The sequence below is a fragment of the Solea solea genome, chromosome 1, assembly GCF_958295425.1.
Source record: "Solea solea chromosome 1, fSolSol10.1, whole genome shotgun sequence".
NCBI classification, from domain to species: Eukaryota; Metazoa; Chordata; class Actinopteri; order Pleuronectiformes; family Soleidae; genus Solea; species Solea solea.
In genome coordinates, this window is record NC_081134.1 from 3,951,137 (window position 1) to 3,976,887 (window position 25,751).

At 39.5% G+C, this 25,751-nt stretch overlaps 2 protein-coding genes across 2 annotated transcripts; both read right to left on the bottom strand.

The window, feature by feature from the left end:
- Positions 1-97: 97 nt before the first annotated feature.
- ncstn (nicastrin) lies at positions 98-12,068 on the bottom strand. The gene is made up of 17 exons (XM_058644149.1): positions 11,929-12,068; positions 10,381-10,482; positions 10,010-10,133; positions 9,058-9,179; positions 8,549-8,694; positions 7,264-7,408; positions 7,015-7,127; positions 5,847-5,999; positions 5,632-5,736; positions 4,954-5,031; positions 4,553-4,722; positions 4,333-4,435; positions 3,552-3,650; positions 2,971-3,058; positions 2,308-2,471; positions 1,957-2,169; positions 98-1,311 (listed from the first exon to the last, which is right to left on the bottom strand). The coding sequence occupies exons 1-17, from the start codon at positions 11,984-11,986 to the stop codon at positions 1,189-1,191; spliced, it is 2,106 nt and encodes a 701-aa protein (XP_058500132.1). The 5' UTR covers positions 11,987-12,068; the 3' UTR covers positions 98-1,188.
- A 309-nt stretch (positions 12,069-12,377) lies between these two features.
- copa (COPI coat complex subunit alpha) lies at positions 12,378-25,633 on the bottom strand. The gene is made up of 30 exons (XM_058634684.1): positions 25,441-25,633; positions 24,983-25,096; positions 24,796-24,869; positions 23,955-24,035; positions 23,739-23,815; positions 23,488-23,597; positions 21,755-21,864; positions 20,636-20,735; positions 19,605-19,823; positions 19,165-19,315; positions 19,001-19,067; positions 18,817-18,892; positions 18,637-18,719; positions 18,223-18,448; positions 17,817-17,955; positions 17,017-17,179; positions 16,664-16,810; positions 16,334-16,523; positions 16,134-16,229; positions 15,829-15,917; positions 15,504-15,627; positions 15,143-15,232; positions 14,950-15,053; positions 14,673-14,816; positions 14,421-14,561; positions 13,975-14,157; positions 13,751-13,861; positions 13,474-13,635; positions 13,144-13,338; positions 12,378-12,772 (listed from the first exon to the last, which is right to left on the bottom strand). Exons 1-30 carry the CDS (start codon positions 25,478-25,480, stop codon positions 12,713-12,715), a joined length of 3,666 nt encoding a protein of 1,221 aa, XP_058490667.1. The 5' UTR covers positions 25,481-25,633; the 3' UTR covers positions 12,378-12,712.
- Positions 25,634-25,751: the final 118 nt, after the last annotated feature.

Here is a 25,751-nt window from a genome sequence, read left to right on the forward strand (position 1 = left end):
TAAAATGATAATGCTGTGACCACTTGCTGCAGAGTTTATGAGCAATTCACTCACTAAATTACATTTAATTCCTTTGTTAAAAAAAAAACCAAAAAAATGGAAAACAAGCAATGTTTATTTTTTCTCACCAAGGCATCACAATTGATCCAGCCATTAAATGAACATCCATCAACTAAATTAACTCTTGTTTGTCACAATTTCTCAGAAGTTAAACGAAACCTTGTGAAAAAAGGCGTGAACCGAAAAAACGAGTGCACAGCCAGAGTACCAACACATTTTCAGTGTCAAAGCAGATTTTCTGGCTGAATTGAAAGATTTTTAGCAGCTGATTGATAAAAGCGAAGAGACAGTCAGCCACTTCAGACTCTCGCACGTTAGGGAAATCCTTCTTCTCCACACAAATATCACAATATGTGAAATCACAGTGGGATTTACAACTACATACAATTGTAGTTATACAGGACATGTGCACTGGTTTTCAAATAACAAATAGTTTTAGTTTTAGTAGAATTTGCCTTTTCAAAAATGTATCAAATCTGTCTAATTCCCAGAAACTAAAATACCTAGCGACACCTTTTCAGATTTTGTTGACTTTTTTTTTATGTTACTACTTGTTCATTGACTCATGAAGTGGTTTCTTATTATTAGGATTGAGTGATAAGTTAACTACATGACAGAGAAGACAGCTACAGTATTGCACCATACAGCTTTTCACACACGCACACACTCACTCAGTCACATTTACATTTTTACAATCATACACACACTCAAAAATAATGCTTAATGTTTAGTGCCCATCCCATGACACAGTGAACAAAACATTCTTCCACATTAAAAAGAAGAAAATAATAAAAGGAAAAGAAATATAAACATCTTTTCCCACTGGCAGGGTCTTCTGGTGCCTGACCAGTGTTTTCTAACCCTGATGAGTCCAGATCCATCCACATAGGCCAGTCCTCATCTCACACCTCACCGAAGTGAGTCCATGATCACGGAGTTGTTGTCTACTAAGCCCGCTCCCTTCCCCTCCTGCTGCTGCGGTGTCTAACCTGTCTGTCTGTGTACCTATACGTGTCGTGTTTGAAACAAAATGTCCTGTTGAAGTCTGGTTTTATGATAAAAGTAGAATTAGTAGTAATGGTGGTGGTAAGTAGTAGTGGTCGTGGGCCTGCGTCGCCTCGTTGTGGATCAGTAGGTGGCGTTGGTGGGTTCTCGCCCTGAGCTGAAGAGTATGTCGGCCTTGGCGCTGATGACGTACGTCAGCAAGAGGGACGTTAGCAGCACGCCAATGCCAACGCCTAACGTCAACATCTAGAGGGGGAAAAAGAAAAATTTAACAATTTAAAAAATTATAATTTGGTGGGTTTTTCAGCAGCGTGTTTCTATTCACATTTTTAATTTCGGTAAAAAATTCTAAATAATTCATACCGTGGACGGGAATGTTAGCATAAGTCTTCCAAGTGTACATAACTGAACAGATAATCTTCCTCAACACTCTTTATTTATGTCATCAAGTTGCACCTTCTTATTCCTTTTCTGAGGTGACCCCAACTTTACATTTTGCGCCCCCTACTGCTTATCCTGGGAAACTACCTGCCAATATTTCAGGTAAAATTTGCTATACATTGGCATGGAAACCAAGTTACTACAAAAACAAAGTGTGACAATTTGTGATGTGTGAGCAAGTTGTGGTTTTAAATAAGCTTTTTTGCTGCCTGAAATATCTGGCTTGGTGGTGGCATAATGCAGCCCTTTTATCCTATAATCATTAGCTCACTGTCCCACTTTCTCAACCAGCTGGTTTTCTTTGAGCTGTGAAATGTGAACCTCAACAGTAAGAGCCTTATTAAAAAGGAGCTGAATGAGCAGGGTAGAAATCCTAATGACAGCCATTCTGACACAAATAAGCAAAACTCAATATCCGAGTTTGAAAAACAGGGTTGTTTTTTTTTTTACCTCCAGTTCATGACTGGCCACCAGGAACATACGTCCTTTAATGCTCTTCCACCTGGACTCTGTCCATGTGGAGTATTCTGAGGTGGTGTACTGTCGCAGTTCAAACGCCGGGGACACGGCTTTGGCGAGACGAACGGAGGAGCGCACGCAGAAACCATTTCTTTCTGTACTGTTGGGAGGCACTGCACCCTGAACCCATACGTAGGTGTACATCTAAGGGAGAAATAGTGACAAACATCTGATCATGAGAAATGTCATCAGATCCTTTTTTAAAACCATTAAATAAGAAAATTAATTAATGTAGACGAAAGGCAACTGAAGTAAACTAATGGAAAACAGTGTAACTCCTACATGTTTGCTGTCTTTGTCGTCCTTATCCTCTCTCTGATTCTGGCAGTCTTCCTGGGTGACATTGACGGTGCTGCCGGTCAGATTGGCCAACAGGTACTGGACCAAGAGAGTGGGTTCACTGGGCTGCTGGAACGCACCGACGTACATGTTTAGGGGTCCGTCAGCTGAGAGGCAGAAAATAGAGGGGAGATTTTAAGTTTTATATCTGGACATTTATCAGTGTTTCCTCTGCTCTTTCTCCACATTAATAATGACTAAAGAGAGCTGGCTGATGTAAATATACCACAGTGCAATACTGAATCAGGACAAATCAATTGAACAATGTCAAATGTAAGACTTTTAAAGACCCATTTTCAAGACCAATTTGAAGACATGTAAGACTTACACCCAGGTAGCAGGTTTCTTAGTAGCGGTGCAACCGTCTTTTGAAACAGACCTTCAAATCTGTCCTCAATCACAACTTAGACTGCCTGGCCAACAAAAAAAGTCACCACCTTAAAAAAAAAGGGTCACACACGCTAATATATCCTTGGACTGCCTTTAGCTTTGATTACGGCACTCATTCACTGTGGCATTGTTTTGATAAGCTTCTGCAATGTCACAAGATTAATTTCCGTCCAGTGTTGCATTCATTTTTCAGATTCTTCCCAGATTCTAACTTACACAGGTGACTTGTGAAGTCTGAGGGGACTAGTTCCTGGAACCAAGAGTTATTTGGCCGAACAAGGAAACCGTACAGCAACTGGGTCACCTGAAACAAACAAAAACACACTTCAATGTCACTTCCTACAAGATGATTTAAAAATAAAATTCCCCTGGAATTTTCATAGAAAACAAAACGAAACAATTTATCTTTTTTTGGCTAAGATTGATAAGATATTTAAATACATCCAGTTATGGATGTGAGAAGTCAAAATAAAAAAAACAAGTTGACACCACTGACATAAAATGATCACAAAGTATGAAAGAGTCAGAAAACATTTTCAAAAAACAATTAAAACTGTGAAAGACATTCAGTTGATACTGTGAGTGAAAATAAATATTTGAGATATATAGTAAGAGTATAATCAGTCAATAATGATATTTTGGATCTGAAGTAAAACCCTGTTTGACAACATAAAAACTGCAGGTTATCTCTCACAATGATCTTCAGCAGTGATGTTTTGAAAGCACAGTGAGGTGGTAGACAAGGTCCCTGAGAAATGTATTAACAAAGCAAAAAATTCAAAATCCATCAGTCTTACTATTTGAGGGTCTGCACTTATGCTGCTCAGTAGAGATTCTGCTCCTCCTGCCTGCCTGTACAGAGTGCGAGCGACCAATGTGGCCACCTCGGTCAGAGCCTGAGCGATGAAAGAGAGGAAAGGAGGTAAGACGTCATTAGAGCTGCTGCTTAAAGCATCACAAAACAGCTGAAATATCTCATATACCACCAGAGAAAAAGAAGTTTAGAAGATAGAATTATTCAGTCGTTTTATCAAATCACAAAAAAATGACCATTCAGTGGATCAACAGCTGCCATTCAAATTATGTTATGGGATGGAATCTAAAACTTACAACCTGCGGTTTATATTATTTTTGTTAAATTATATATAGTCACAGGAGCTACCAAAAATAACAAGTCAATTGTGTATTAAGAAAAATACAGGGAGGATGTAAATATAAATCACACTAAATTGTTTACCTAGTCTTTGCTGTTAAGAATGGGGACAGGATGTGCAATTTATTTATTTATCTATTATTTAATTATTACTTATAATGAAAGCATTTGAGATCTCAGGTTACAGGCGGGGTGGAAATCATGAAGATACACGTCTTCATTTATTTACCTGTAATCATATTGGGAGAAAGAAAATACCAATTCTGAGTTTTCATTTTTCAAAAGGAGCAAATTCACTCACAACAAATGGAAGCAAAGGTGAGAGCAGACAAACCCCTCTGCCCATAACAGGACCACAATGAGTGATGCAGAAGTTGTGAGTTGATTTTTTGAAGCAATCATCTCGTTGGTAATTGACTGAATACCTTTGCAGAGGCGGTGATAAACTTTAGCTGTTCCTCAGGCGTCAGATCCGACGGGTAAAACACGTTCAGGTTTTCTGCATTATCATACATGCTCTCATAGAACCTGTGCACAGAACAAAACTATACATCAACACTCATCTGTCACTCGAGGTAACATGAAAACATCAGGGTGACATATTATTACAGATCGAGACCTGTTGCTTTAAAACCCACGACTCACCGGTTAACATATGCAGACTGATGATCCTCCAGAACAACACCAGGGATTAGCTGAGCTCGTAGGAAACGCTGGAAGGATGAGGGCGGGAGTGGCTGGGAGACAGTGGGTGCAACTGGTGTGACACTTAAATTTGTGGCAGCCAAGTGCAAGTTTTTGATCAGCTCCTCCACCTGAAAGAAAATATTAAAAGGTTTTAATTTGATAATGATAACCCACACATATTGAGTTCTCTTTTATTTCACATTAATCAACCCAAGCTTATAGAAAAACAGAGCTTTCAATTCAGTTTAGATTCTGTGTATGATTATTATGCTATAAAGTCTAATTCCCCTTTTCTACAGTATTAATTCTGTCTTTCTGCTGTCGAGCAGCGATGAAGGAAAACTAAAACAATCACAAACTTCTTGATTGATGCTGTCGTTTCTCCTGGACACGGGATCGGTGTGAAGCCACAGTCTAGAGTCAGCACGAAGCCCCACCTGGAGTCAAAACCAAATAAAACTGACGCATTACAGTGTATACACCACACACATAAACATTATTTTGAACTAACATTACAGAAGTGTAATTGGCAGTGGAATATTGCCACCCTTTCAGCTTATTAGTATTGGACTGTTCATGTTAAGCATGCAGCTCAATAGTCGCCATTCCAAGCCTTCCAACGACGATTAACTTAAAAATATAAAAAATCTTAAGCTGACTGAGCTAAAAATTGGTCTTCTTATCAGTGCCAAAAAATTCCAGCTAGAAATTCACCATGTTGATAGCTTTTGTCTTATTTTTCTGTGTACCGGCTTCTTCTAACTGTGGGAACTGTGGAGTCTGACTCTGGTCAGGTATACCTGCTGTTGAACCTCAACTCTCAATCACATTATCTGGGTGTATAAGTCGGACATTGAGAAAATTGACAAACATGTTTATATGCGGACAAACGCAATGATTTGCTATTTTCTAATGTCTTATCAAGTAGCGGATTCACTAATCACTAAGTCATTTAAAATAAAAATCTCTAAATGATTCCCTGACAATCTGGTAGATAGCTCCAAAGGAGGTCAGTGGAAAAACTCAACAACCCAAACCTGTCCAATCTCCAACACTGAGTGAATGTTGTCCAGGTCCAGTGGAAACTGCTTGTTCTGCATGTCATACACCATCCTTGAACTGCCGATGTAGTCAAAGGTTTCCTTGTGACAAAAAGTAAAGTACAAAGAACATGAGCCAGGCTAGTGGCAAACTCCAAATAAAATCAAAATAAAGTTTGATGATAGAGAACAGTGGTAGGGAAACAACTGACCCCTTGGAAGAAGGCGTACACGATGGTGCGGTTGGGTTGAGCTTCCTGGGTGGCGTTACGGAGAGCGTGAGCGGCCGCCAGGAGGGTGACAAAGCCAGAGACTCCACTTTCTCCTCCTGGAGCTATATCATAGAAAAACGACCTGCTGTCCAGCTGTGGTGGGGGAGGGGAAAAGAAAGAATCAAGGAAAGATCAGACGTAGGAAAGTAGTTCAGTTCACGTGCTGTGACCTATTTCTGTGGTTATTCAAAATGTGGTCACCAACTCCTCAGATATACAATACCTGGTCTCTAGTGGTGATTATTTTAATAATTAAGTAATCTGTGGGTTATTTTTGAAATGGTATGTTGATAACACAGTGGTAATGCGTCTTGTAAATTGATGCAATTTGCCAAAAACTGCAACTGAAAATTTATCTCCCAGTTTTTTTATGGAAACTTGTGATCAAGGATCAAACAGTTGTCTCACCATCAACAGCAGCCATCTTGATTTTTGATTAACAGGCTTCAGAAGCACTACTCTCTCAATCATCGCATTAAACCTGCCCATCACGTTAAACCTGTCAATTTATCTCAGATTTGATTTTCAAATCAGAATTCACTTCACAGAAGTCACTTCAGTACGTGGTCCTAGATCATAAATATATATATATAACCCAGTATGTGGCAATATGAGTGTGGCAATGCAAGTGTTATATTAGAAATCAGAAACATGACATTTATAAATAAGAATGTGAATGGTCATGTCTGATTTATGGTAAATCAGAGTCAAATCTGATTTGGACAATGTGGCTGGTAATCTGAACGTAAGCATGACTAGTCCGATTGGTCTGTTTCTAGGCTACAAAATGAACTGAGTAATGACATTTTTTTTTTTTTAAACATTCTCACTTCCCTTTTACACCAAACAATACATGTAAAGATTCTTGTGATTACTTTCATTTATGCATTTTGTTGTTACAACAAAAGCTTCACAAGATATGATGCAGGACTTTTACACTGGAATGTTTTCTAAGTGAGATCACTGCAGATAATATTAAACGTCCACGGGCATCTGCAAACTTATATGCAACAGATGTTGAACTACAGTGAAATATTGATACATAGAAGCTTATTTGGTAAATGTTCCTTTTTTTGAAGGAGGAGGAGGCTTCTTTACAGAAACTCACCCTGGCTGCTGCGATGACCACATTCTCCCACATTTTATGGCCCTTGACTGTGTTGTTGATTGGTCTGGTGGAGCCCCAAACATTATAGTCACCCAGTGGGTCACAAACCATGTCTATATGAAGACAGAATAAAAACAAACATGGACATTTAAGCAGATTTTCTTCCTGACTCACTTGTGCAGCCTGTATAAATGGCACAAAATGAAATGGTAAACTATAATCACACAGTGATTCATACTGTGTAAATACCTTGGCTGATGCTGAAGCTGATGTCGTTTCTTCTCATGCAGGTGGCCGTGTCGGTGACAGCAAACATGTGGGAGTAGAGCTCCATAGCACACAGTGGGTACCGAGCAGTGCTGTTGTTCACAGCTTGGTTATGGTCCAAGTAACACTGAGAACAGAGAACAGAAAACAATTCATTCACTGTAGCATTTAATATTTTTTGTTTTAATTTACAAAATAATTGATTCTGGTGCCTTGTTCATGGTTGAATTGGAAGCTTTAGCTAAAGCATCATGTTCCACTGTGTCTGGGAGTAAATTTATCACCTAGACAAAACAGCTGATTCAAGGATGAATTGTTTTACAGTAACAATGCACTAATTATAAAATTCTGGGTCGATAACTGTGTTTAAAATAACAATTTGGCCAATAGCCGATACTTACACCAATATCAGTTGATTTTTTTGAGAAAATAGAAAAAAATAATTATAATTTTAAAATCCCAGCCCAGCAAACTACTACATTTTATTGAACTAATTACAAATTCAATGTGATATTTTTATGTAATAATCTTCAAATTCTACCTTTGACGGCAAACAATAACTGTTTTGAAGCTTTTATATATTGACTACTGATTCGATAGTGTTTGAGGTTTTCATTTTACAACTTAATTTATTTCACCATTTAATAAGCAGGTACTTTTTCCAACATTCAAGCACCTGTACCAACCCTCTTTGGAGAAAAACATTTCGAAAAATGTCCCTAGCCCAGCCCTGCACAAGGCAGTTTAATGAATTTCTAGAGGCAACTTTAAATGCACAGCAGCAAAGTGAAACTGAAAACTGTGGTAAAGACCGGTTATGTTAAGCTCTGTGTTCACTAAAAACAGTGAAAACATGAAGCCCACATGGGAACACAACCATACAAACTCACTGCCTGAGAAGAGCATTTTTACACCAGACTGTGTAACATGATCTACCTGTTTTTGTCACATACAGCAGTTGAAGAGCAGCAAGTGATTTGTGGGTTCAGATAAATAATGTCAACATAATGTGCCACAACATGCCCAACATGAAGGTGAGTTCAAGTGAAGCTCTTCAATGGCATCAGTCCAAATCCCAACCAGCACTGAGGCAAGTTCAGATCAGATTCTACTGTAGCTGCACATGAAAGGGTTTCCATTCCCCAACACCAGAGGCAAGTGGAAAACAATTAGATGGACATTTTCTGCAGTGACAACATGGGTGAGCGATGCGGTCCCTGTAACTACAACCAGGATCAAAAGACAAAATATCTGCTGCCACATTTACCTGTCGTATGACTCTGGTGTCATTGTCATCTTTGAGTGAAAATATAGGGAAATCAAACTCCTCGTACGAAAGACCGCTTCCCAGCGGGTTCCACAGTGTCATGTTACAATTAGCCATGGCCGGACCGTAGGTTTCTGAATAAACACCTGAGGGAAATGCAAACAGAAAACATCAGTAACAACAAAACAGGTGTTCATGTGTGTGCAGAATGTACGGCATGAACAGGTCCCTTTAAAGACATGGAAACCGATGCAATGTGGTGATTAGCTTCCTGATTCATCTCAATAAGCAGTCTTGCAGTAAAACAGCAAATGCCCCCATCTGTACTTCTAGGTAACACTACAACTTTTCAGAATTCATTCACATAATTTACAAAACATAAATCTAAAAATACTACTACAAAGTTTGACTTTAGCAGCTGCACCCACTGGGGATCATAAAACTAAAATTTATCTCTGTAACTTGTGTAATTCTGAGAAACAAGTCATTGCTTGCAAATGCACGCCCACCTGTGTTCTCGTTGGGACAGGTGGTGTGTGGAGAGAAGCTCTCTGCAGGGTTCGTGTTTGGCGCCACAACAGCAACGCCTGCCACTCTGCCTGAGCTGCTCTTCAACTTCATCATGACGGATCTGACAGGCAGACGGTCGATGAAGGGGGAAGGGGAAAATGATACGGGTACAAACACAGGTCAGATGTGGGGTTGAAATATTGCTCAAATGTATTTCCTCAGGGTCAGACAGGAAACATTTTCCAAAATTAGCACACATCACTGTAACTGACAATTTAAGAATGGCTGTGTTTACTGTCCTGATATTAAAGCTGGGGTGCGTAACTTCAGATGAATTTTTTTGTCAGTGATATAAATATTCTTCCTCTGTTTCGGCTTTGTGAACACAAACGATGTAACATTTTCACTTTTGAAACTTTTCGTGGATGCGCTTTTTTCCTGCTGTCACACCAAATGCAATTTTTTGCATCGTGCCAAGCTTAAAGATAAAGTTTATGCTTTTTTTAAAATTGCATTCACGTCTATCAACCGAGACTCTGTCGATAAGAGCTCTGTTGTAGAGCTCGAGATGTGAACACACAGAGATGATACTTTTTTTCCTCCAGCCTGGCTGCAAGGACATAATGTTGTGTTACGGGGGTTTTCACCTAATTTGAAAAATTTGTGCATGGACTTTGTATGTAAATTTACTGCATGAAAAATGTGCATCATGTGTGCGGTGTGACCACATTTGTGTTTAGTGACACACTCAATTTACTTGTTGCTGCCTTGATGTAAAAAAAACTGAACTATGGTGCTTGAATCTCGCCAGATCATATAAGATCTTGTCTCAGAAACAGAGAGAGTTATGCAGTTATGACATTTTGTCAGCTCTGCATCAATGATAGCATGGTGCAAGATTACCTAACATTTGAATTGAGTGTGGGATTTCCCACTGAATGTCAACTGTACCTGGTAAAGAGCGGGGCATCCAAGATGACCATATAAGGAGGATTGGGACCAGAACTCAGGACCCAGTCCAGGTTTTCCTCTGACTCCAGCACATGAAGCACACCCACATTACCTGACATAGATGCTGAAACCAAAGTGAGGAAGATTAACTATCAGTCAAATAAAACCATTTTAGACCCTTTTTACTTTCAAAGCCACATACTTGATTTATTTGTCTCCTAAGTGAACTGCCGGAGGCAACCACAAACCAATTTCTTATGAAAAGAAAAAAAAAAAAAACCTACTGCTTTCAGCAGAGCAAATGCTTTACTACCAAATACGGGCACACACACTGAACAAAACAAAGGGCACATTTCGTCATAAACACTCACACTGGCAGCCTATTTGATGTGTTGCATTGAGCAGTCGTACACATGGGAAAGTGTAATTGAGATGCAAATAAATCTTCTTTTCCACTGAATTACAGCCGATACCTGCAAAAGAAAAGAAAATCACTTCATCAACTGCACAAGGAGAGTAGTTTCACAACAGGACACAAGTGACCTAGACAAACGCAGAGTAAAACAATTTCTTGTTAAAACGAGCAGGATTTTGCAGCTTTAAAAGAATCAAGAGAAAGTTGTATGTTTTATATCTGCTGGGAAACACATTGCTATTATTTAAGTAGAACATACATTTTTTTCATTAGTTACATAAGTGTGAGAATGGATGGTTGTTTGTCTCTATATGTGGCCCTGTGATGGACTGGTGAACTGTTCAGGGTGTACCCCGCCTGCCCTGTCAGCTGAGATTGGCACAGCACTCCCACGAACACTCATGTGGTAGAAGATGGATGGATAGATGAATAGACATGGATTAATTTTATATGTGGAATTCCTTTACAAAATGTTCCCATGGAAAATGAAGAGGACTCGTTTGTACCAGACCATGACCTGACATCACAAGGAAGAAGGGAGGTGAACGTTTTTGAGTTTTTAAAATAACAGAATCAGTGTGTTTATATAGCTAAAATCAACTGCATTTTAATCGTCAGTAACATTAAAATTCAGCCCAAGTTTTTAACCGTCAACAATAATCCACTAACGTATTTTTTACTGCATGTATAACTGTTCTGCTGACACTTTCACGCAAATAAATTCCTAAGAGTTTGGATGCTTCTTTGTGGCAGTTATTCAAAGACCTGATTTATATCAAATTCCAAGCGTGTTTAAATAACATTTCTTCAAGTGCCATGTTGTAATATTTTGATTTATCAGGTCGGTATCAGTTGAATTTTATAGATCCATAAACAAAGATAATTCACCGTCAGACTACCACAGGTCTTACACGAAGATAAAACCATAGCCGTCCCTACTATTCTTACCATAACCATAAAACAAATGACAAGGAAATATCTCGTTTTAATTCATATGCATCGCTGCTTTGAGTGCCGAATTTACCAAGGCACCCCAAAGACGCGAATGTGACCTTATTTGTACGTTACATGTTATGTGATGGAGTTGTCGTTGAAAAAAATAAAAAATATGTACAGTTTTGAATGATGTTACATTCTAGAAAGTAATCCCTGCGCTCAGGGCGGTAGCAGTTGGTTAATCACGAGCAGTCACGCTGATGTTGACTTGCCTTTTTACCAAAGAGGAAGACAAATAAAAAATCTATCGAAAAAGGACACATTTACAGGAGACGTGTGGTTGTTTCTGAACGTGTCGTCCATGAGATTTGATCAACATTTGTTCCGCTAACGAACTTCATTGTAAAACTTGTTTTAAAACGCCGAGAATAGAAATTAAAGCCGAACAGGGTTAGCCTAGCATTTCGCTAGCCACCAGCACAAAGAAGTCCAGCAGGCTAAACGCGTAACACGGAAACGCACTTCACTCGTGTACACAAACGTTTGGCACAGTCGGGATACAACTTACCGGCGAAAAAACAGCAAAATAGCAAATTACTAATCCATTTGGACGAGGGGAAACCCATCTTCCTGGTTTGTAAAGCAGAAAAACACAACAGGAAGTGTTGTTGTTGGAAACGTCCGGGTTACGTTGTTCAGTTCCGCTCCCGTAAATAAAAGAGCAAAATGGAATCTTTGGAAATCAATTGAATTACTTCTTGTATTCCTGTATTTATTTAATTAATTATAATTATAATTATACATTCTAAAGGCTTACAATTATCTATGAATCTAATATTTAATTCAATGAGTAATGTCAACTTTGTACTCACTGATCTTCATACACTGATCAGTCACCATTAGAATATTCTAGATTCACCTTCATCTGGTACATATAAACCCATCATTCTTCCTGCCGTTGGCTACAGACAAACCACATTGGCACCCACACCACATCAAGAAAACCACAGAAACTCATTTTAATTTCGATTTGAGAATGGGATTTTTCTTTATTTTTTTTCTTTCCCAGATACACAGAGCAGTGTTTTTCACTTTCACTTTTGTTTTATCTTATACAAGTCAGAAAAGAGACAAGAGTCAGGTTAACAGAGCTAATAAAGCCACAGCACAGAGAGGATGCAGGAGTGGGTTACAAGGATAAAAGCTTTCTGGTGCATGTAATCAGAAAAGTAAAGAAATTGCACATTGCTGTGAACAAACACACATATATCTGCTTTAATTTCTCATGTCAATAACTATTATTTCTCCAGAGCATGTGTGGATGTGTTTTGCTCTTCTATCTCCACGTTCTTTCAACGGAACTGAAGTGCACTCACACGCAGACCAATCACATCCTTGCCAACCTCTGTCACCTGGAAAATAAGATGAAAAAAACTTTAGGTTAGAATTTACAAAAGCCAAACAGTGAACAAAAGCATCACTGGCTAGTCCCCCCCATCTTATTTAATGTATATATACACTTAAAAAACAACCACCAGGAAGCCAACCTCTCTGTTGCAGACAATACAATACAAAATATGATACTCTATTTACAGTATTGATATAATATTGAAGTGTGCCCATTGTGTAATCCTTTAAATCAACTATGGCAGGTGTATTGGATTTCATTTGACTGTAGAAGTGTACCTAATAAAGTGGACACTGTATAGACATTCATCTTGTTAATTGAATCAATAAAAGTCGCTTTATCCTCTTTTAGAGGATTATGTACATCCAGATGTACCTGTGTGACCCTGCAGGTCTGGCCTTTGTATGGAGGACAGTAGCAGGCTCCAGACAGAGGGCACTTCTCAACAGGGCGTCCACGGTACAGTGGAACAAAAGAGGCAGCGCACAGGTCAAATGGATTGTGAGGGTCGTAGTTCAACTGGTGCGCATCCGTCAGATTCTTCTCGCAGGCAGCCAAAATCTTGCGAGTCTGAAAAACAGACAGATTTCATGTAAAAGTAGATGACAATAGAATTTTTTTTTTTTTTTTTTTTTTACATCTATGTATAAACCCTTTTTTTGATAAAAAAAAAGTTAGTGATTCTGTGGATGTCGCATCACACACCTGCTGTGCAACATCTGGCTTTGGTCCCAGCTCCAGCAGGCGTCGTGCAAAGCCGGCAGCGGTCTTAAAGTTACGCAGTTTGAAGAAGAGGTTGAGAGCTGTGCGCAACACCAGCACCATGTGGACGGGCTGGAGATTACAATGGGTGAAATAAGCAGCCATCTGCGAAGGAAATAAAACAATTACATTAAAAAATATGGTATAAGAAAGTTTGGTGATAGTCAAGTCTGCAAATACAGTATTTGACATTCTATCAGAGATCAAATTGGATGGCTACCTCACAAAGCCTCTTCTGCTGCTCCAAAGTGTCTTTTGGCAGCTTCTTCCTCTCTGTCTCCATGGTCAGACCCACGATGTACTCTCTGCAAATGGTGATCAGCTGCTGAGCCTAAAACACACAAATCCCAATCACAAAGGTGACCCATGCAAAGTAAAATTGTAGGAATATATGTCAGTTACATTAGTTAATTTCAGTGCTGCTTGTGAAAGCATAGTGCTCACCTCTGCAATTTCCTGCTTGTTATCAACCACCAGCAGAGGCACAGAGAGCAGGATGGCTCTGAAGCGCTCAACAGCTTCCTCAAAGCGGCCAGAAGTGGTCAGCTGGTAGCACTGCTGTAGACGAGAGATGAGGTCGGAGAGGCGCAAACCCACAGCAGGCAGGCCCTGCTTTGCTCCACAGTCCTATAAAACAAGCAAATCATTAGAAGTGTTAGCACATCAGAAAAAAAGACCATGTGTCGGTTAGGACTTCAGGAATTTATTTTCCTTTACTATTCATTTTAAAAAAGGAAACTCGAGCTAATATCCCAAAGAAATATCACTGCTAAATCCAGGGTAACACAATACAAAGAACACAATATGATAAAAACCTGGGCTTTACAGATTTACTGACCAGTGGGAATGGGGTATAAAATATGACTTATAAAAATCCATAACACTACTACCTTCCAGTTCCTCTGGGGCTGGCTGCGCAGGCAGGGTAGGGACGGCAGCCCCAGGTAACAGGTGCGCCCTCTCGAAAACGTCTGCATGAACAGTGACTTGTATGGGCCAAAGTTCACAACTCCGACTTGGTCGTGCAGCAGCTGTGGTAGAAAAGGTTAACCAATAAATGTCAATAAAATGTTTAAGTGTAAAAAGGTACAGTTTTATAAATGTCTAAAATCCTATAAAATATTATGACACTATGAACATACTCTCATGGCAGTTTCGAAGGAGCCAGCCAGGATGTGGTCCGCTGGCAGCTGGGAGTTGTTGCACCACATCTGGGTTGGACTCATTCCCTTGGTTGGTGGGACAAAGAAACCGTCTTCTCCTGCTCCACCTGCAGCTGGTATGTCCTGAATAGTTGAAAACGGGGGAGAACGATTGTGTATTTAAGTAGTTCCAAAACAAAAACAGACTTGGGGTGAAATCTATCAACACATGTCTTGTGCATGGTGTAAGCCCCGTGTTGCTGGTCATTTCTCTCACCAGCTCTGGAGGAAGGTCCAGATCTTCTTCCACTTCCCAGCCTCCTCCCTCCTCTTTCCCCATCCCATCATCCCCAAATCCTTCCTGGGCATCCATGAAACCATCTGATAGGATAGGATAAGACATTTAACTCACATGATTTGTGCAATGTTGTAATAACAGTGACAATTAACATTTTTAAAATTGAATTTACCTTCATCCAGCTGGAGTTCAGCATCTTCTCCCCAGCCTTCACCTCCTGGAGCATCCATGTCCTGATCAGCAGCCATTTGTCCTGCCTTCCCTGAAGCAGAAAATAAAAACACTGTTCTTACTCTGGCAAAATAAAAAGCCACAGGTATCTAAGGAATTTTAAACTATTTAAAAAAAACAAAAAAAAAACAGTTTAAAGATCACTTTTCCCTGCTGTATAAGTAGTTAAACCTGATACTTAAATGTTCAATTGCCTCCATAGAAAGGAATATAGTTGCTATATACAAAGACAGGCCTATTTACATATGTATTGTAAATACACAGTATATGTATATATGTATCTGTCAAGGTTGATGAGTCACCTTTTGCTGCAATGGCTCCTTCAAAGAAGCCCTTTGATACAGTGAGCAGAGGCCAGTTGGTGTCCAGGGGGTTGATGGGTGGAGGGGGCTGTAGCAGCTGTGCATTTGGATCAACCTCAGGAACCTACACAGTAAAATAAATCATTGTTTCATCATCAAAATGATGTATTTGTCATCACATAAGTGATTTTATAATGCACTGAACAATTTAGGGGAAACAAAATAGTCAAGAATGTTTGGGTAAACTGTGTGTATTATTCATGCAACATGTCCTTATTCTGTATACGAAGGTGCATTTAATGTTTTTTTGTTTTTTTCAACACACCGTCTCCACTTCTGGGTCAAACGTCTCCTTAAGTGATTCAGCCTCTTCATCAAGCCCATGGGTGGCTGCGGTCAGGTACGCCAGAGACTCTGCACACAAAAATACACAGGTAAATACACATGTTGGCATGTTTGTTAAAAAAAAGATGCAGTATTTACAGCAAGCATGTTTATGTTTATTGGTAACAGGACACTATTAGCAACACTGAGACATGAGTCTGTGGATAACTAAGCAGCAATGTGGGCTTTGGATGATGTGGCTCCCCATACACAGAGATAATGGTTTACGGTGACAAGTGAACTTACTCTGTCCACAGTTCTTCAAAATGCGGACCCTCTCACTGACGTCTCCCAGGTAGAGCGCTGCCTGGTAGTGACCGCTCATGTCCTTCCTGATCTCAGCTACACATAAAGACAATATAATCATTAGTTACACTAGACATTTGACTGTCAAGACAAACAATATAATTTGGTTGAAGTAAAAACAATAATTCCTCATCACTAACCAATCTTCATCATCTTGCGCAGCTTGGCCAGATTGCCAGTGATGAGGTAAAGGAAGGTGAGCTTGTCAAAGTTCTTGGTCCTCTGATAACACATTTCCACGACCTGGTGGTGGCCCTGCAGCAGTGCAGCCTCACCCAGGCGCTCCCAGCAGCTGCGCTCATCCAGGGCCTTCGCTGCCTCCAGCGCCACCTGGACATATGTGAATGAAATTAGGAGAAAAGAAAACAAAAAAACTGGGGACAGTGGGGAAAACACAAACTCAAGTAGGACAATATTAGTGTTTTGGCGTCTGTAAGCAAATGAACAGAACAGGAAATTAAAATATCCACCTCAATGTTGCCACACTCCAGCGCCAAACTAAAGCGAGTCTTCTCATCTTTGACAAAGTGCAGCGCCACCTCAGGGTAACCCTTCTTCTGCAGGTAGGCAATGATGGACTGACCCACCAGCTTGGCATTACGCACCATGTGAAGCACCTGGATAACCATAATCAGAACGATATAAGAACAAGCATGTGAGAACAAAATAATCACTGCTTAATAGTTAAAGTGCCTTTAAAAAAGGGGATTCCAGATGCAAAACTACCATTATCCACATTCAACTTCAAACAAAGCTGCACATAAATTACAACACAGCTGAAGTGTGGATACAGTGTTCTCCTCATCCATTCACACATACCCACCTCATCGTATTTACGGTTGACAAGGGCGAGTTTGAAGCGATACTCTGTTGGGTCGATGGTGAGGACACGTGGCCTGCACTCTCTGTCCAGGCAGTAAACACTGTTTCCTCTCACACGGGTCACGTAAATGGGCAGGTCCAGTGTTCTGATGATGCCGTGATCCCTGCAGGAACATAGCAACGTGTTAGAATGACTAACCATAATAGCTTTCAAAAAAACGATATCCTCCATTTGTCTGTTTTTTTAACAAAGAAAACAATCCACTTTTTTTTTGCAGCAGTTGGGCACCAATCAGGTTTCTTAACGAGGCTAAAAATCTTTTAGCTGAAGGTCTTTACAAGCAACTCTCTTTACAACTGGTCTGGTATCTGATATTAATATCAAACATGCACCAAACTCTGAATCCCTTACATTTCACAGGTTAAACCTACAGGACCCACAATTTTTAATTTTAAGGATCAATCATGTGCATCATATTCCACAGGTTTTACTGTCTGAGGAAACCTTTTGTTTACAAAATATATTCAATTTAGGGGGTAAAGTAAAACGTATTTAACAATCTTTATTTTGGATTACACTAGGTATTTCAAATGACTTGGTTGGTCAATGACAACAACCAAGTGAATAATTGCCAAGTAGTTGGTCAATGTCTGACCAACTACTTGGCAATTATTTACTTCACTCCACTCTTCCTTGGTCCTCATTCCAGTGTAGCCACTCTAAATATGTACATTACATAGTTATAGTTGAACAATAAATGGGAGTTAAATGGTTTCATCGGATTTATGCTCAGCACATACCCAGAGGTGAGGGCATATTTGATGTGGTTGGAGGTGGTGTAGATGAAGACTCCACTCTCGTCCCAGGCTCCACTCTTCACTCGGATGTTTTCATGAATACTGCAGAGACTCTCCCACTTACGGTTGCAGATCATGATGGCTTTAGAAAAGCAGTCAAATGAGATTTAAATCTGGTGTCAGTTGAGAACTAATTGTTTTTAAATGTGTGCAGTTCATTGAACACATGGAAAAAATGCTTATTTTTTCCAAATTACAGCATTATCTTTCAGTGGTGTGAAATGGACTTTTAAAGCTCTGGCCTGAAAGTTTGGAAAAGCTAGAAATAGCAAGACAGACTGCAACGAATACATCTAATTTCTACCCCTATTCCTGTTTGGACATGCAGATGTTCAACTTATCTACTCACCATGTTTAGCCAGCAGGGCCACGTGGCTCGTGTCTGCACTCCACACCACATACTTGACCTTGGCGATCTTGACAGTGGCCAGGGAGCGTTTCTGCTGCACATCGAACAGTGTGACACCGTCAGAATCACGCAGCAGCAGTGAGCCTGTCCCTGCGTAGAAGATTTCCTCGCAGTTTGGAACCTGGATTTTCTTCACTATTTCATTTTTCAGGTTCTTGATCAGCAGCTGCAAAAGAAAAGGAAAGATTAAACATTTCAAGTTGAACAAAATAGGGTTAGATACATATAACGTAAAGATATTAAGATTGACGGATATCATAACTTCATTATTTTTAATTGTCAACATTATTCTGTAATTTTTTTCCCTTTATTGGCTCACTCTAAATCTCCTTCTAAAACTGAAAATGGACTTACAGAGTGCATTCGGTCCAGGACAGCAAATCTGTTCCTGGCCACCCAGACTGCCGTCAGTCCAGAGGACCTCTTCCCCTCAGGTGCTGAGAAAAAACAGAATGTGTGACTTTAACGTGCATTTGATCAGCATCTTGAATGACACAAAACAGGTAATATTTGTGATTTAAGGTGTTTCAGTACCATCAGGGTTCTGAGAGTCACTTTCTTTAGGAATAGAGTACAGGTCGTAAGTGCTATTCTCCAGGTTGGTTGCCCTCTGCAGGAGAAGCAAAATATTACATAAAACACATTGGAAAACTATAAACTGGAGCTTCTGCATCTTCAATCAAGTGATTTGTGCGTGTTCTGATTAGAAGGTACTTACATTGCAGAGCAGGACGGCGTTCTCAGCAGGATTGTATGACATGCTGAACACTGGGAACTTGGAGCCACTAGGACAAGATAACACACACGTTATAAATCCCTTTAACAAAAAAAAACTTCAACCATCATGCTTCTCTCATCCTTAAAAAACAAAATAGGACTGACCTGCGTAGCTGCATGACAGCAGTGTCTTTGCTGCTGTTAAAATCCAGCTGGCGGAGGAAGCGATCCTTAACGTAGTATAACATGTTCCCATGCACAGCGTACGCCGGACGCTCACGCTCCAGCTTGAACACGATCATGCCGCTGTCGTGACCTAAAGGACACAAAACAAGCATTTACCATTATAATTTACCGATATAAGTTTCAGGCATGATATTCCGTATAGACTTCCTTTTACACAATATTTAGATATTATCTTTTAGATCTTTTATTATTGCTGATCAAAATCTTCTTCAAACTAAGAAATCAGTACATCCTGCATGAAAGGGATTTAAATGTTGCCAATTTCTCTTAACAAAAAAGAAAGTGTAATTTCCTCGTATATCTGTTTTTTTTTTCTTTTAATAAAACATCTTCAGATGCAGACCACTGACACCACTAACCTGCAGCAAACAGGTTGAGGTTTGGATGAGCGCCCAGAACCCAGAAACGATCATGATCTCGACGGAAAGTCTGCACTCCAGTTCTCTTGGACATGTCCCACACCCGAATACTCTTGTCCTCAGAGTTGGACAGGATGAGTTCCTGACGTGGGTGGAAGACGGCACATGACACGTTGTTGTAGTGACCACGGCAGGTATCTAGCTCCCAGGCCTTGGATTCTGGGTAAGGAATGAAAGAGATGTTTGAAGAGATAAAAAAAAAAAAAGGTGGGAACTTCACAAACATATAAAGTAAATATAAACTGTAAGAGTCATCACAGGGAAGCAAGGAGAGGTAGACGAGCAGGTTTTTGTCACTTTTAAATAACCAACACCAACTGGTTATTATTTAATTAATCGAGCAATCATTTTGTCCAATAAATGTCAGAAAGTGTTGATCAGTGTTTCCCAAACCTTTCAAATGTTTTTGTTTAAATCTAAATCTTTGTTATATGGAACAAAGAAGTCAGAAAATATTCACATTTGAGAAGCTTAAAATCAGAAAACATTAAATAAAAACACACATACAAACTGATTATAAAATGAGTTGATGATTTAGTAATTGATTAATAATAGATTAATCATTGCAGCCCTCGGTCATGTTACCTAATACTATAGTTTTGATTATCCGTTTCATGTGCAGGCACAAGTGGTGTTCAATAGATGTTTAAGTTAACAAATGATAGGCAAAATTGCTTATTAAACTAATGTATTTTATCACATAGATGAATTACGTAGAATGGCGACACTAACACAATCGGCAACATATATCAGCCATCGGTGGTATTTTATTTTTTTAAATATTGGCATTTGCTGTCGAAAAATTAAAATCATCCAGAAAATACGATAAAATTGTATTCACGGTGTTTCTGATTTGATTCTTTTTAATAAAAATAATAATAATTAATAAATCAATAAACAAATAAATGAATCAAATACTTAAACTTGTATTTAGGTTTAGTAGATAAAGGGTGGAAGACTGTGAAACTCACCATTCATTCTCCAGATTTTAACCTGCCTGTCGTCAGCTCCAGACACGATGAGAGGCATAGTGGGGTGGAAAGCAGCCCAGTTGACTCCACGGTCGTGGCCCTGGACACAGGCACAAAAGTCACTCAAGTCACACAAAAACCTATGTTTTTAACGTGTGCTCGTCTCGAGAGCAAGGACCAACATTTTGAATTCTCTATATGCCTTAACAAAAAGACCTTACACTAATATTAACTAAATAAAGCCATTTATATTTTTAAATGACATAAAATATAAATGGTCTGTAGTCTTGACAACCAATCAAAGAATTTAACATTACGTTTAACCCTTCACTGAAAATTCATACGGCAATAACACACAGCTGGCGTAGCTGTCGGGCACAGTCTGGGGTTCATCGTCTTCATACTCCAGCACATGAAGAGAACTAAACCACAGACCTTGAAATAAAAGGATGACCTGCTCTACCTCCTGAGCCACAGGTGTCACTGTAATGGTGTGTTAGGCAAATAAAAAGTGGGTTAAAGGAAATATGCACTCCTGAAGTTGCTAAAATTGTAAAGATTTCCATGAGAGAAGAAGAAAGCAAAGATGAAGTGTGACTCAATTGTAGCTGTGTCTCATTTCTCAAATGCTTTGAAATATCATCATTCTTTTTTTATTTTTTTAGGCTGGACATTTCTTGACCTTGATCAGTCATTACTCATTAATTTATAGAACTGGCCCAGCTTTTACCAAGTTAAAGCCAACTCATGGCTTTTCCATGAGCAGGACTGAAACTTGGAAGTCAGTGACCATTTGCAAAATCTCTTTACAATGCTCACTTGTTTCCCTTTGCCTTTTTCAGTGGAAATTATTCATTTAAAGCTAAATAAGTGGATATTTATTGCAGCTTCAGGAAGAAGGTATTACAGTTTTTTCACAAGAACATTTATTACACCCCCTCTGAGAATTAATGGGCAAAAATACATTTATTTTAAAATCAGTCTCCAGTGAGCATAGTGCTTTAGACATGTGAATTATTTTCCATCGCTCACCTGTTGCGCTTTAAGATTAAGTCACTCAAATCACAAAGGTTCAGGCTTCACACGGCAACTAAAGATAATACAAAACTTTCTGCCTACCTCAAGAACATGCTTGACGATGGCATCGGAGGCACCAAATAAGTCAACACCACTGATGCCACGCACGTCAGTCTCTACAGCACCAGGAGACAAATTCTTCTTCCTCAGACCTGGAACCAACATTCAGAGCAGCAGGTGCAAGGGGGGGAGCCATATTCATGTTATACAGGGCATAACCCAAACACAAGGAAGAAGAGAGACACAATACACGTCAACAAAATGTTCAAATATGAATCAATACCATAGAGAAGGAGAAAAAAAAATAATACAAATGGGAGAACTGTTGAACTACTGAACACACACAAGGTTGAAAAACACCAACACAAATTCTGCTCTCTCAATCCCCACCAACTTGAGTCTGGAAACCATCATGGCTGTAGCAGCACAGGTTGGGTTAAAGAATCACAAAGAGACAATTACCCGTGATTTGACCGGACAGAGCAAGGTCGCCAAATACCTCCCAGACTCAAATTAAATCAGGAAAAACACAGACTGAGAAAACAAAGCTTGCGTTCATGATTCTTGCCCATTTAAACAATGTGGTGAACAACTAGCTCAACAGTGATGAAACGCGATGCAGTGGGGTAAAGAAATGGAACCAGGAACCTATGTACAGGCGTGGATGTTTCTAGGGAGCGCATGGGATATGGAAGACGCTAAGAGTGCATGTGGACTTGGCTGATGGGAGTGGGAGTGGGTGGTGGCTGCTGTTGTAAAGAAGTGCTCTGATGGGGCGCTGGATGTCAGGAATAAGAGCGTTAAGAGTTTAGTTTCTTAGAAGCTTGTGCATGTTTCAGTTAGGATGTTTGAGTCACATGCAAAGTTAACAGATTCTGACATGGCACAGTTCTAAAGGTTAGGAATAAAGCTGATAACATGGTGACTAATGCCACAAGAAATATGTTGTATATTTCATGTTATATTTACAAAGTGAGCTGTGCAGAGAATGCCAGGAATATTACAATATTGTTACATCAGAGGTGTACTTTTAAAACAGTTAGTAGTGATACCTATTATTTTTCTTGATGCAATTAAAATGAATGAAAACGTAAACTACAGTATGGAAAGCAGAACAGACTTTCAATAGCACAAGTATATCCTTATTTTAAGGCTTAATGCAAGGTATACGTTGGTTCAAGTATGACAACCATAAATCCTGCTATGATGTCACATTTTCAAGTTCATCACAATGGTATGGATTGGTGCAGTCATGCTTAGTGATAAAAAAGGCAAAAGCAAGCAAGTGAATCCCAGGAGGACAGGAGACAGATAAAGACCCACATCATATACATGTTTAAAAAACTGGATATTTGAGCAAGTTAATGATTGAGTTAGTGACATGACAAGCAGATGAAAGATGGAAGACAAGAATCACCAAAAAACACAACAAAAAAATTAGAGCATGCAGAAGCACAGAAACACCTCTCCTATTTTATACTTTCTAGCCTTTAAATGTACCATTTTCATCATTACCAAATACCACACTGTAATAACATGGTGACATTACATCTATGTCCCTGTACCTGTCCTGAAAGGAGAAGTGTTTCTGCAAACAGCCCACAGAGAGTTGTCCTCTACAAGATCGAGAGGTAGAAAAGGTGGCCCAGGACTTGATATTTGTCCTGTTCCAGCTTCTTCTTGCTCTCTGTACCACTCTGACTCAACCCCCCACTTCCAACCCTTCCCAAAACCTCAGTCCCCAGTACTCTCGTCCACCATCCTCAAGCCCTCACCAGAGATATCCCACACTCGTACAGTCTGGTCCAGACTGGCTGACACCACCAGGTCCTCAGATGGATGGAACTGGGCGCACATCACGTAGTGATTATGGCCGGTCAAGACACTGCAGATAAGGAGCAAAAACAGGGAACATTTAATTTTACAACTTTAAAACATGGGTCAGGTCATAATTCTGTTCAGTGTTCAGTGTTAGCAGTTTTAGTGGGTTTGAACTTGTAAGAAAAAGGTAAAAAGTGTGTCTTACCAGACGCAGGTCCTAGACTGCCAGTTCCAGATGCGTATGGTCTGGTCATCCGAGGCACTCAAAATCCAGGGGTACTCCTAAAAACAATAAAAAGTAATAAATGAATCAATGTTTTTTTCAGTCATTAATATCAGTTGGGCAAGACACTAAGTCTTTGTTACCCTGGTCTTTGAAATAGGTTATGAAATACATAGCAAAAGTGGCAGAATAACTCACATGGTGGAAGAAGGTGGTTCGGATGTAGTCAAGGTGTCCAAGGAGAGTGAAGAGGCAGCGCCTCAGCTTGTAGTTCCACACCTGGTCCAAAAAAAAATTTCATTTTGAATTCATTTTCTACTGCTTTATCCTTTACACGAGGGTCGTAGGGGAAGCTGGAGCCAATCCCAGCTGAGATAGGACAAAGGGCAGGGTACACACCGGACAGGCCGCCAGTTCATTGCAGGGTCACACATTAACATAATTCTATAAATTATTCATGCAAAAAAAGTTTGCAACCACAAGAAAGATATAACAATATGATAGTTAAAACATCACTGTATTAAATCCTTTGCTGCAGTCTTCCCTTGTAACGTAGGATCGGATCGGACAACAGCTATGTGTTAAAATATTTCACTGATTCCTGATATGCATACTGTTTGGGGCTGCAACAAATAATAATTGATTATTTTCTCAATTCATTTAGTAATCACTTGGTCCATAAAATGCCAGAACTTGGAAATTATGATGTTCGCAAATGTAAAATATTCACTTTTAAGCTGAACAATTGTTTGTTTATAAAAAAACAAACAAAAAAACATTTAATTGATTATCAAAATAGTTGATGATGGCTCTTGAATTACACATATAGACTCCATAAGTGATCCACTGTAATATTTATAATATTTAAAAAACATTACTTCCCTGTGACCTAAGACTCCTGAGAACAATATTTGAAGTGTTATGGGAATAAAAACAACTAACATCAATAAAGATGCACAAGGGACAATGATTTGATGCTGAATTTTGAGAAATCTCGCAGATTTTGTAGTTACATTAATTGGTGGCAGATCATACAAACCTTAATTTTGTAATCATCACCTCCAGACACAAACAGAGGCTGCTGTTTGTGGAAATCGATTCCTCTGACGGGACCTGTCGACGAGGACACGTCAGTTAAAGCACATTGTATACCAGTATGTACTTTATAAAGCTATTACACATTATGTAGATTTAACTATTCCATATGAGCGAAATCTCAGTGTTACCGTCATGCTCATCGAACTTGTCGATCAGGGTGCACATCCGATAATCCCACAGCTGGATGACACCGTTGTGCAAACTTGCAAGAACCCATGGTCTTTTGGGATGGAAACTTAGACCTGAAAAACAAATCACCTCGTATTATAACATTGCCTCTTAACAGAAAGTTGAGAGGGCGTATTTTAAAACTGTAGATGAAGCCAGGGAACCTAGATGAATGCAGTTATCTACGTTAGCTAGGCGAAGTTGCTAATGAAATATTCAGGTAGTCTATTTCAATACCCACATACTAAAGACAACATGTCGCACATAATAAATAAATAAATAAATAAATACATTACATATGATGGTACGCAACATATACCAATCCAATGCTACAGTGTAAAAGAAAGTAAATATTTGAGCCGTATGTCAGCTAACTAGCATTAGCTCATAAGCTACCCGCAGGTCTTCAAACTCATACCTTTGACACGGGCCGACTTCGTTTCAAATTTAGTTAACATTGTCACTTGGCGGTTGTACTTGCAATCCTCCTGTTAAAATAATAATTCCACAACAAGCGCAAAAAGCATAGATGAGACTGTCCAGGAAGAACAAGTCTGATGGCCTGTTCTCCTTCGCCCGTTCGTTCTTTTTCCTGACACGTAGTCCGTACTGTCTTCCGGTTGTGAACAATAAAGTTGTGACGTGAAAAATGTGACGCAGAAAGCTCCACGGCGGCGGCGGATAGAAACACAGCACATAGAACGGAACCGATTCAGTTAAACTTTAACG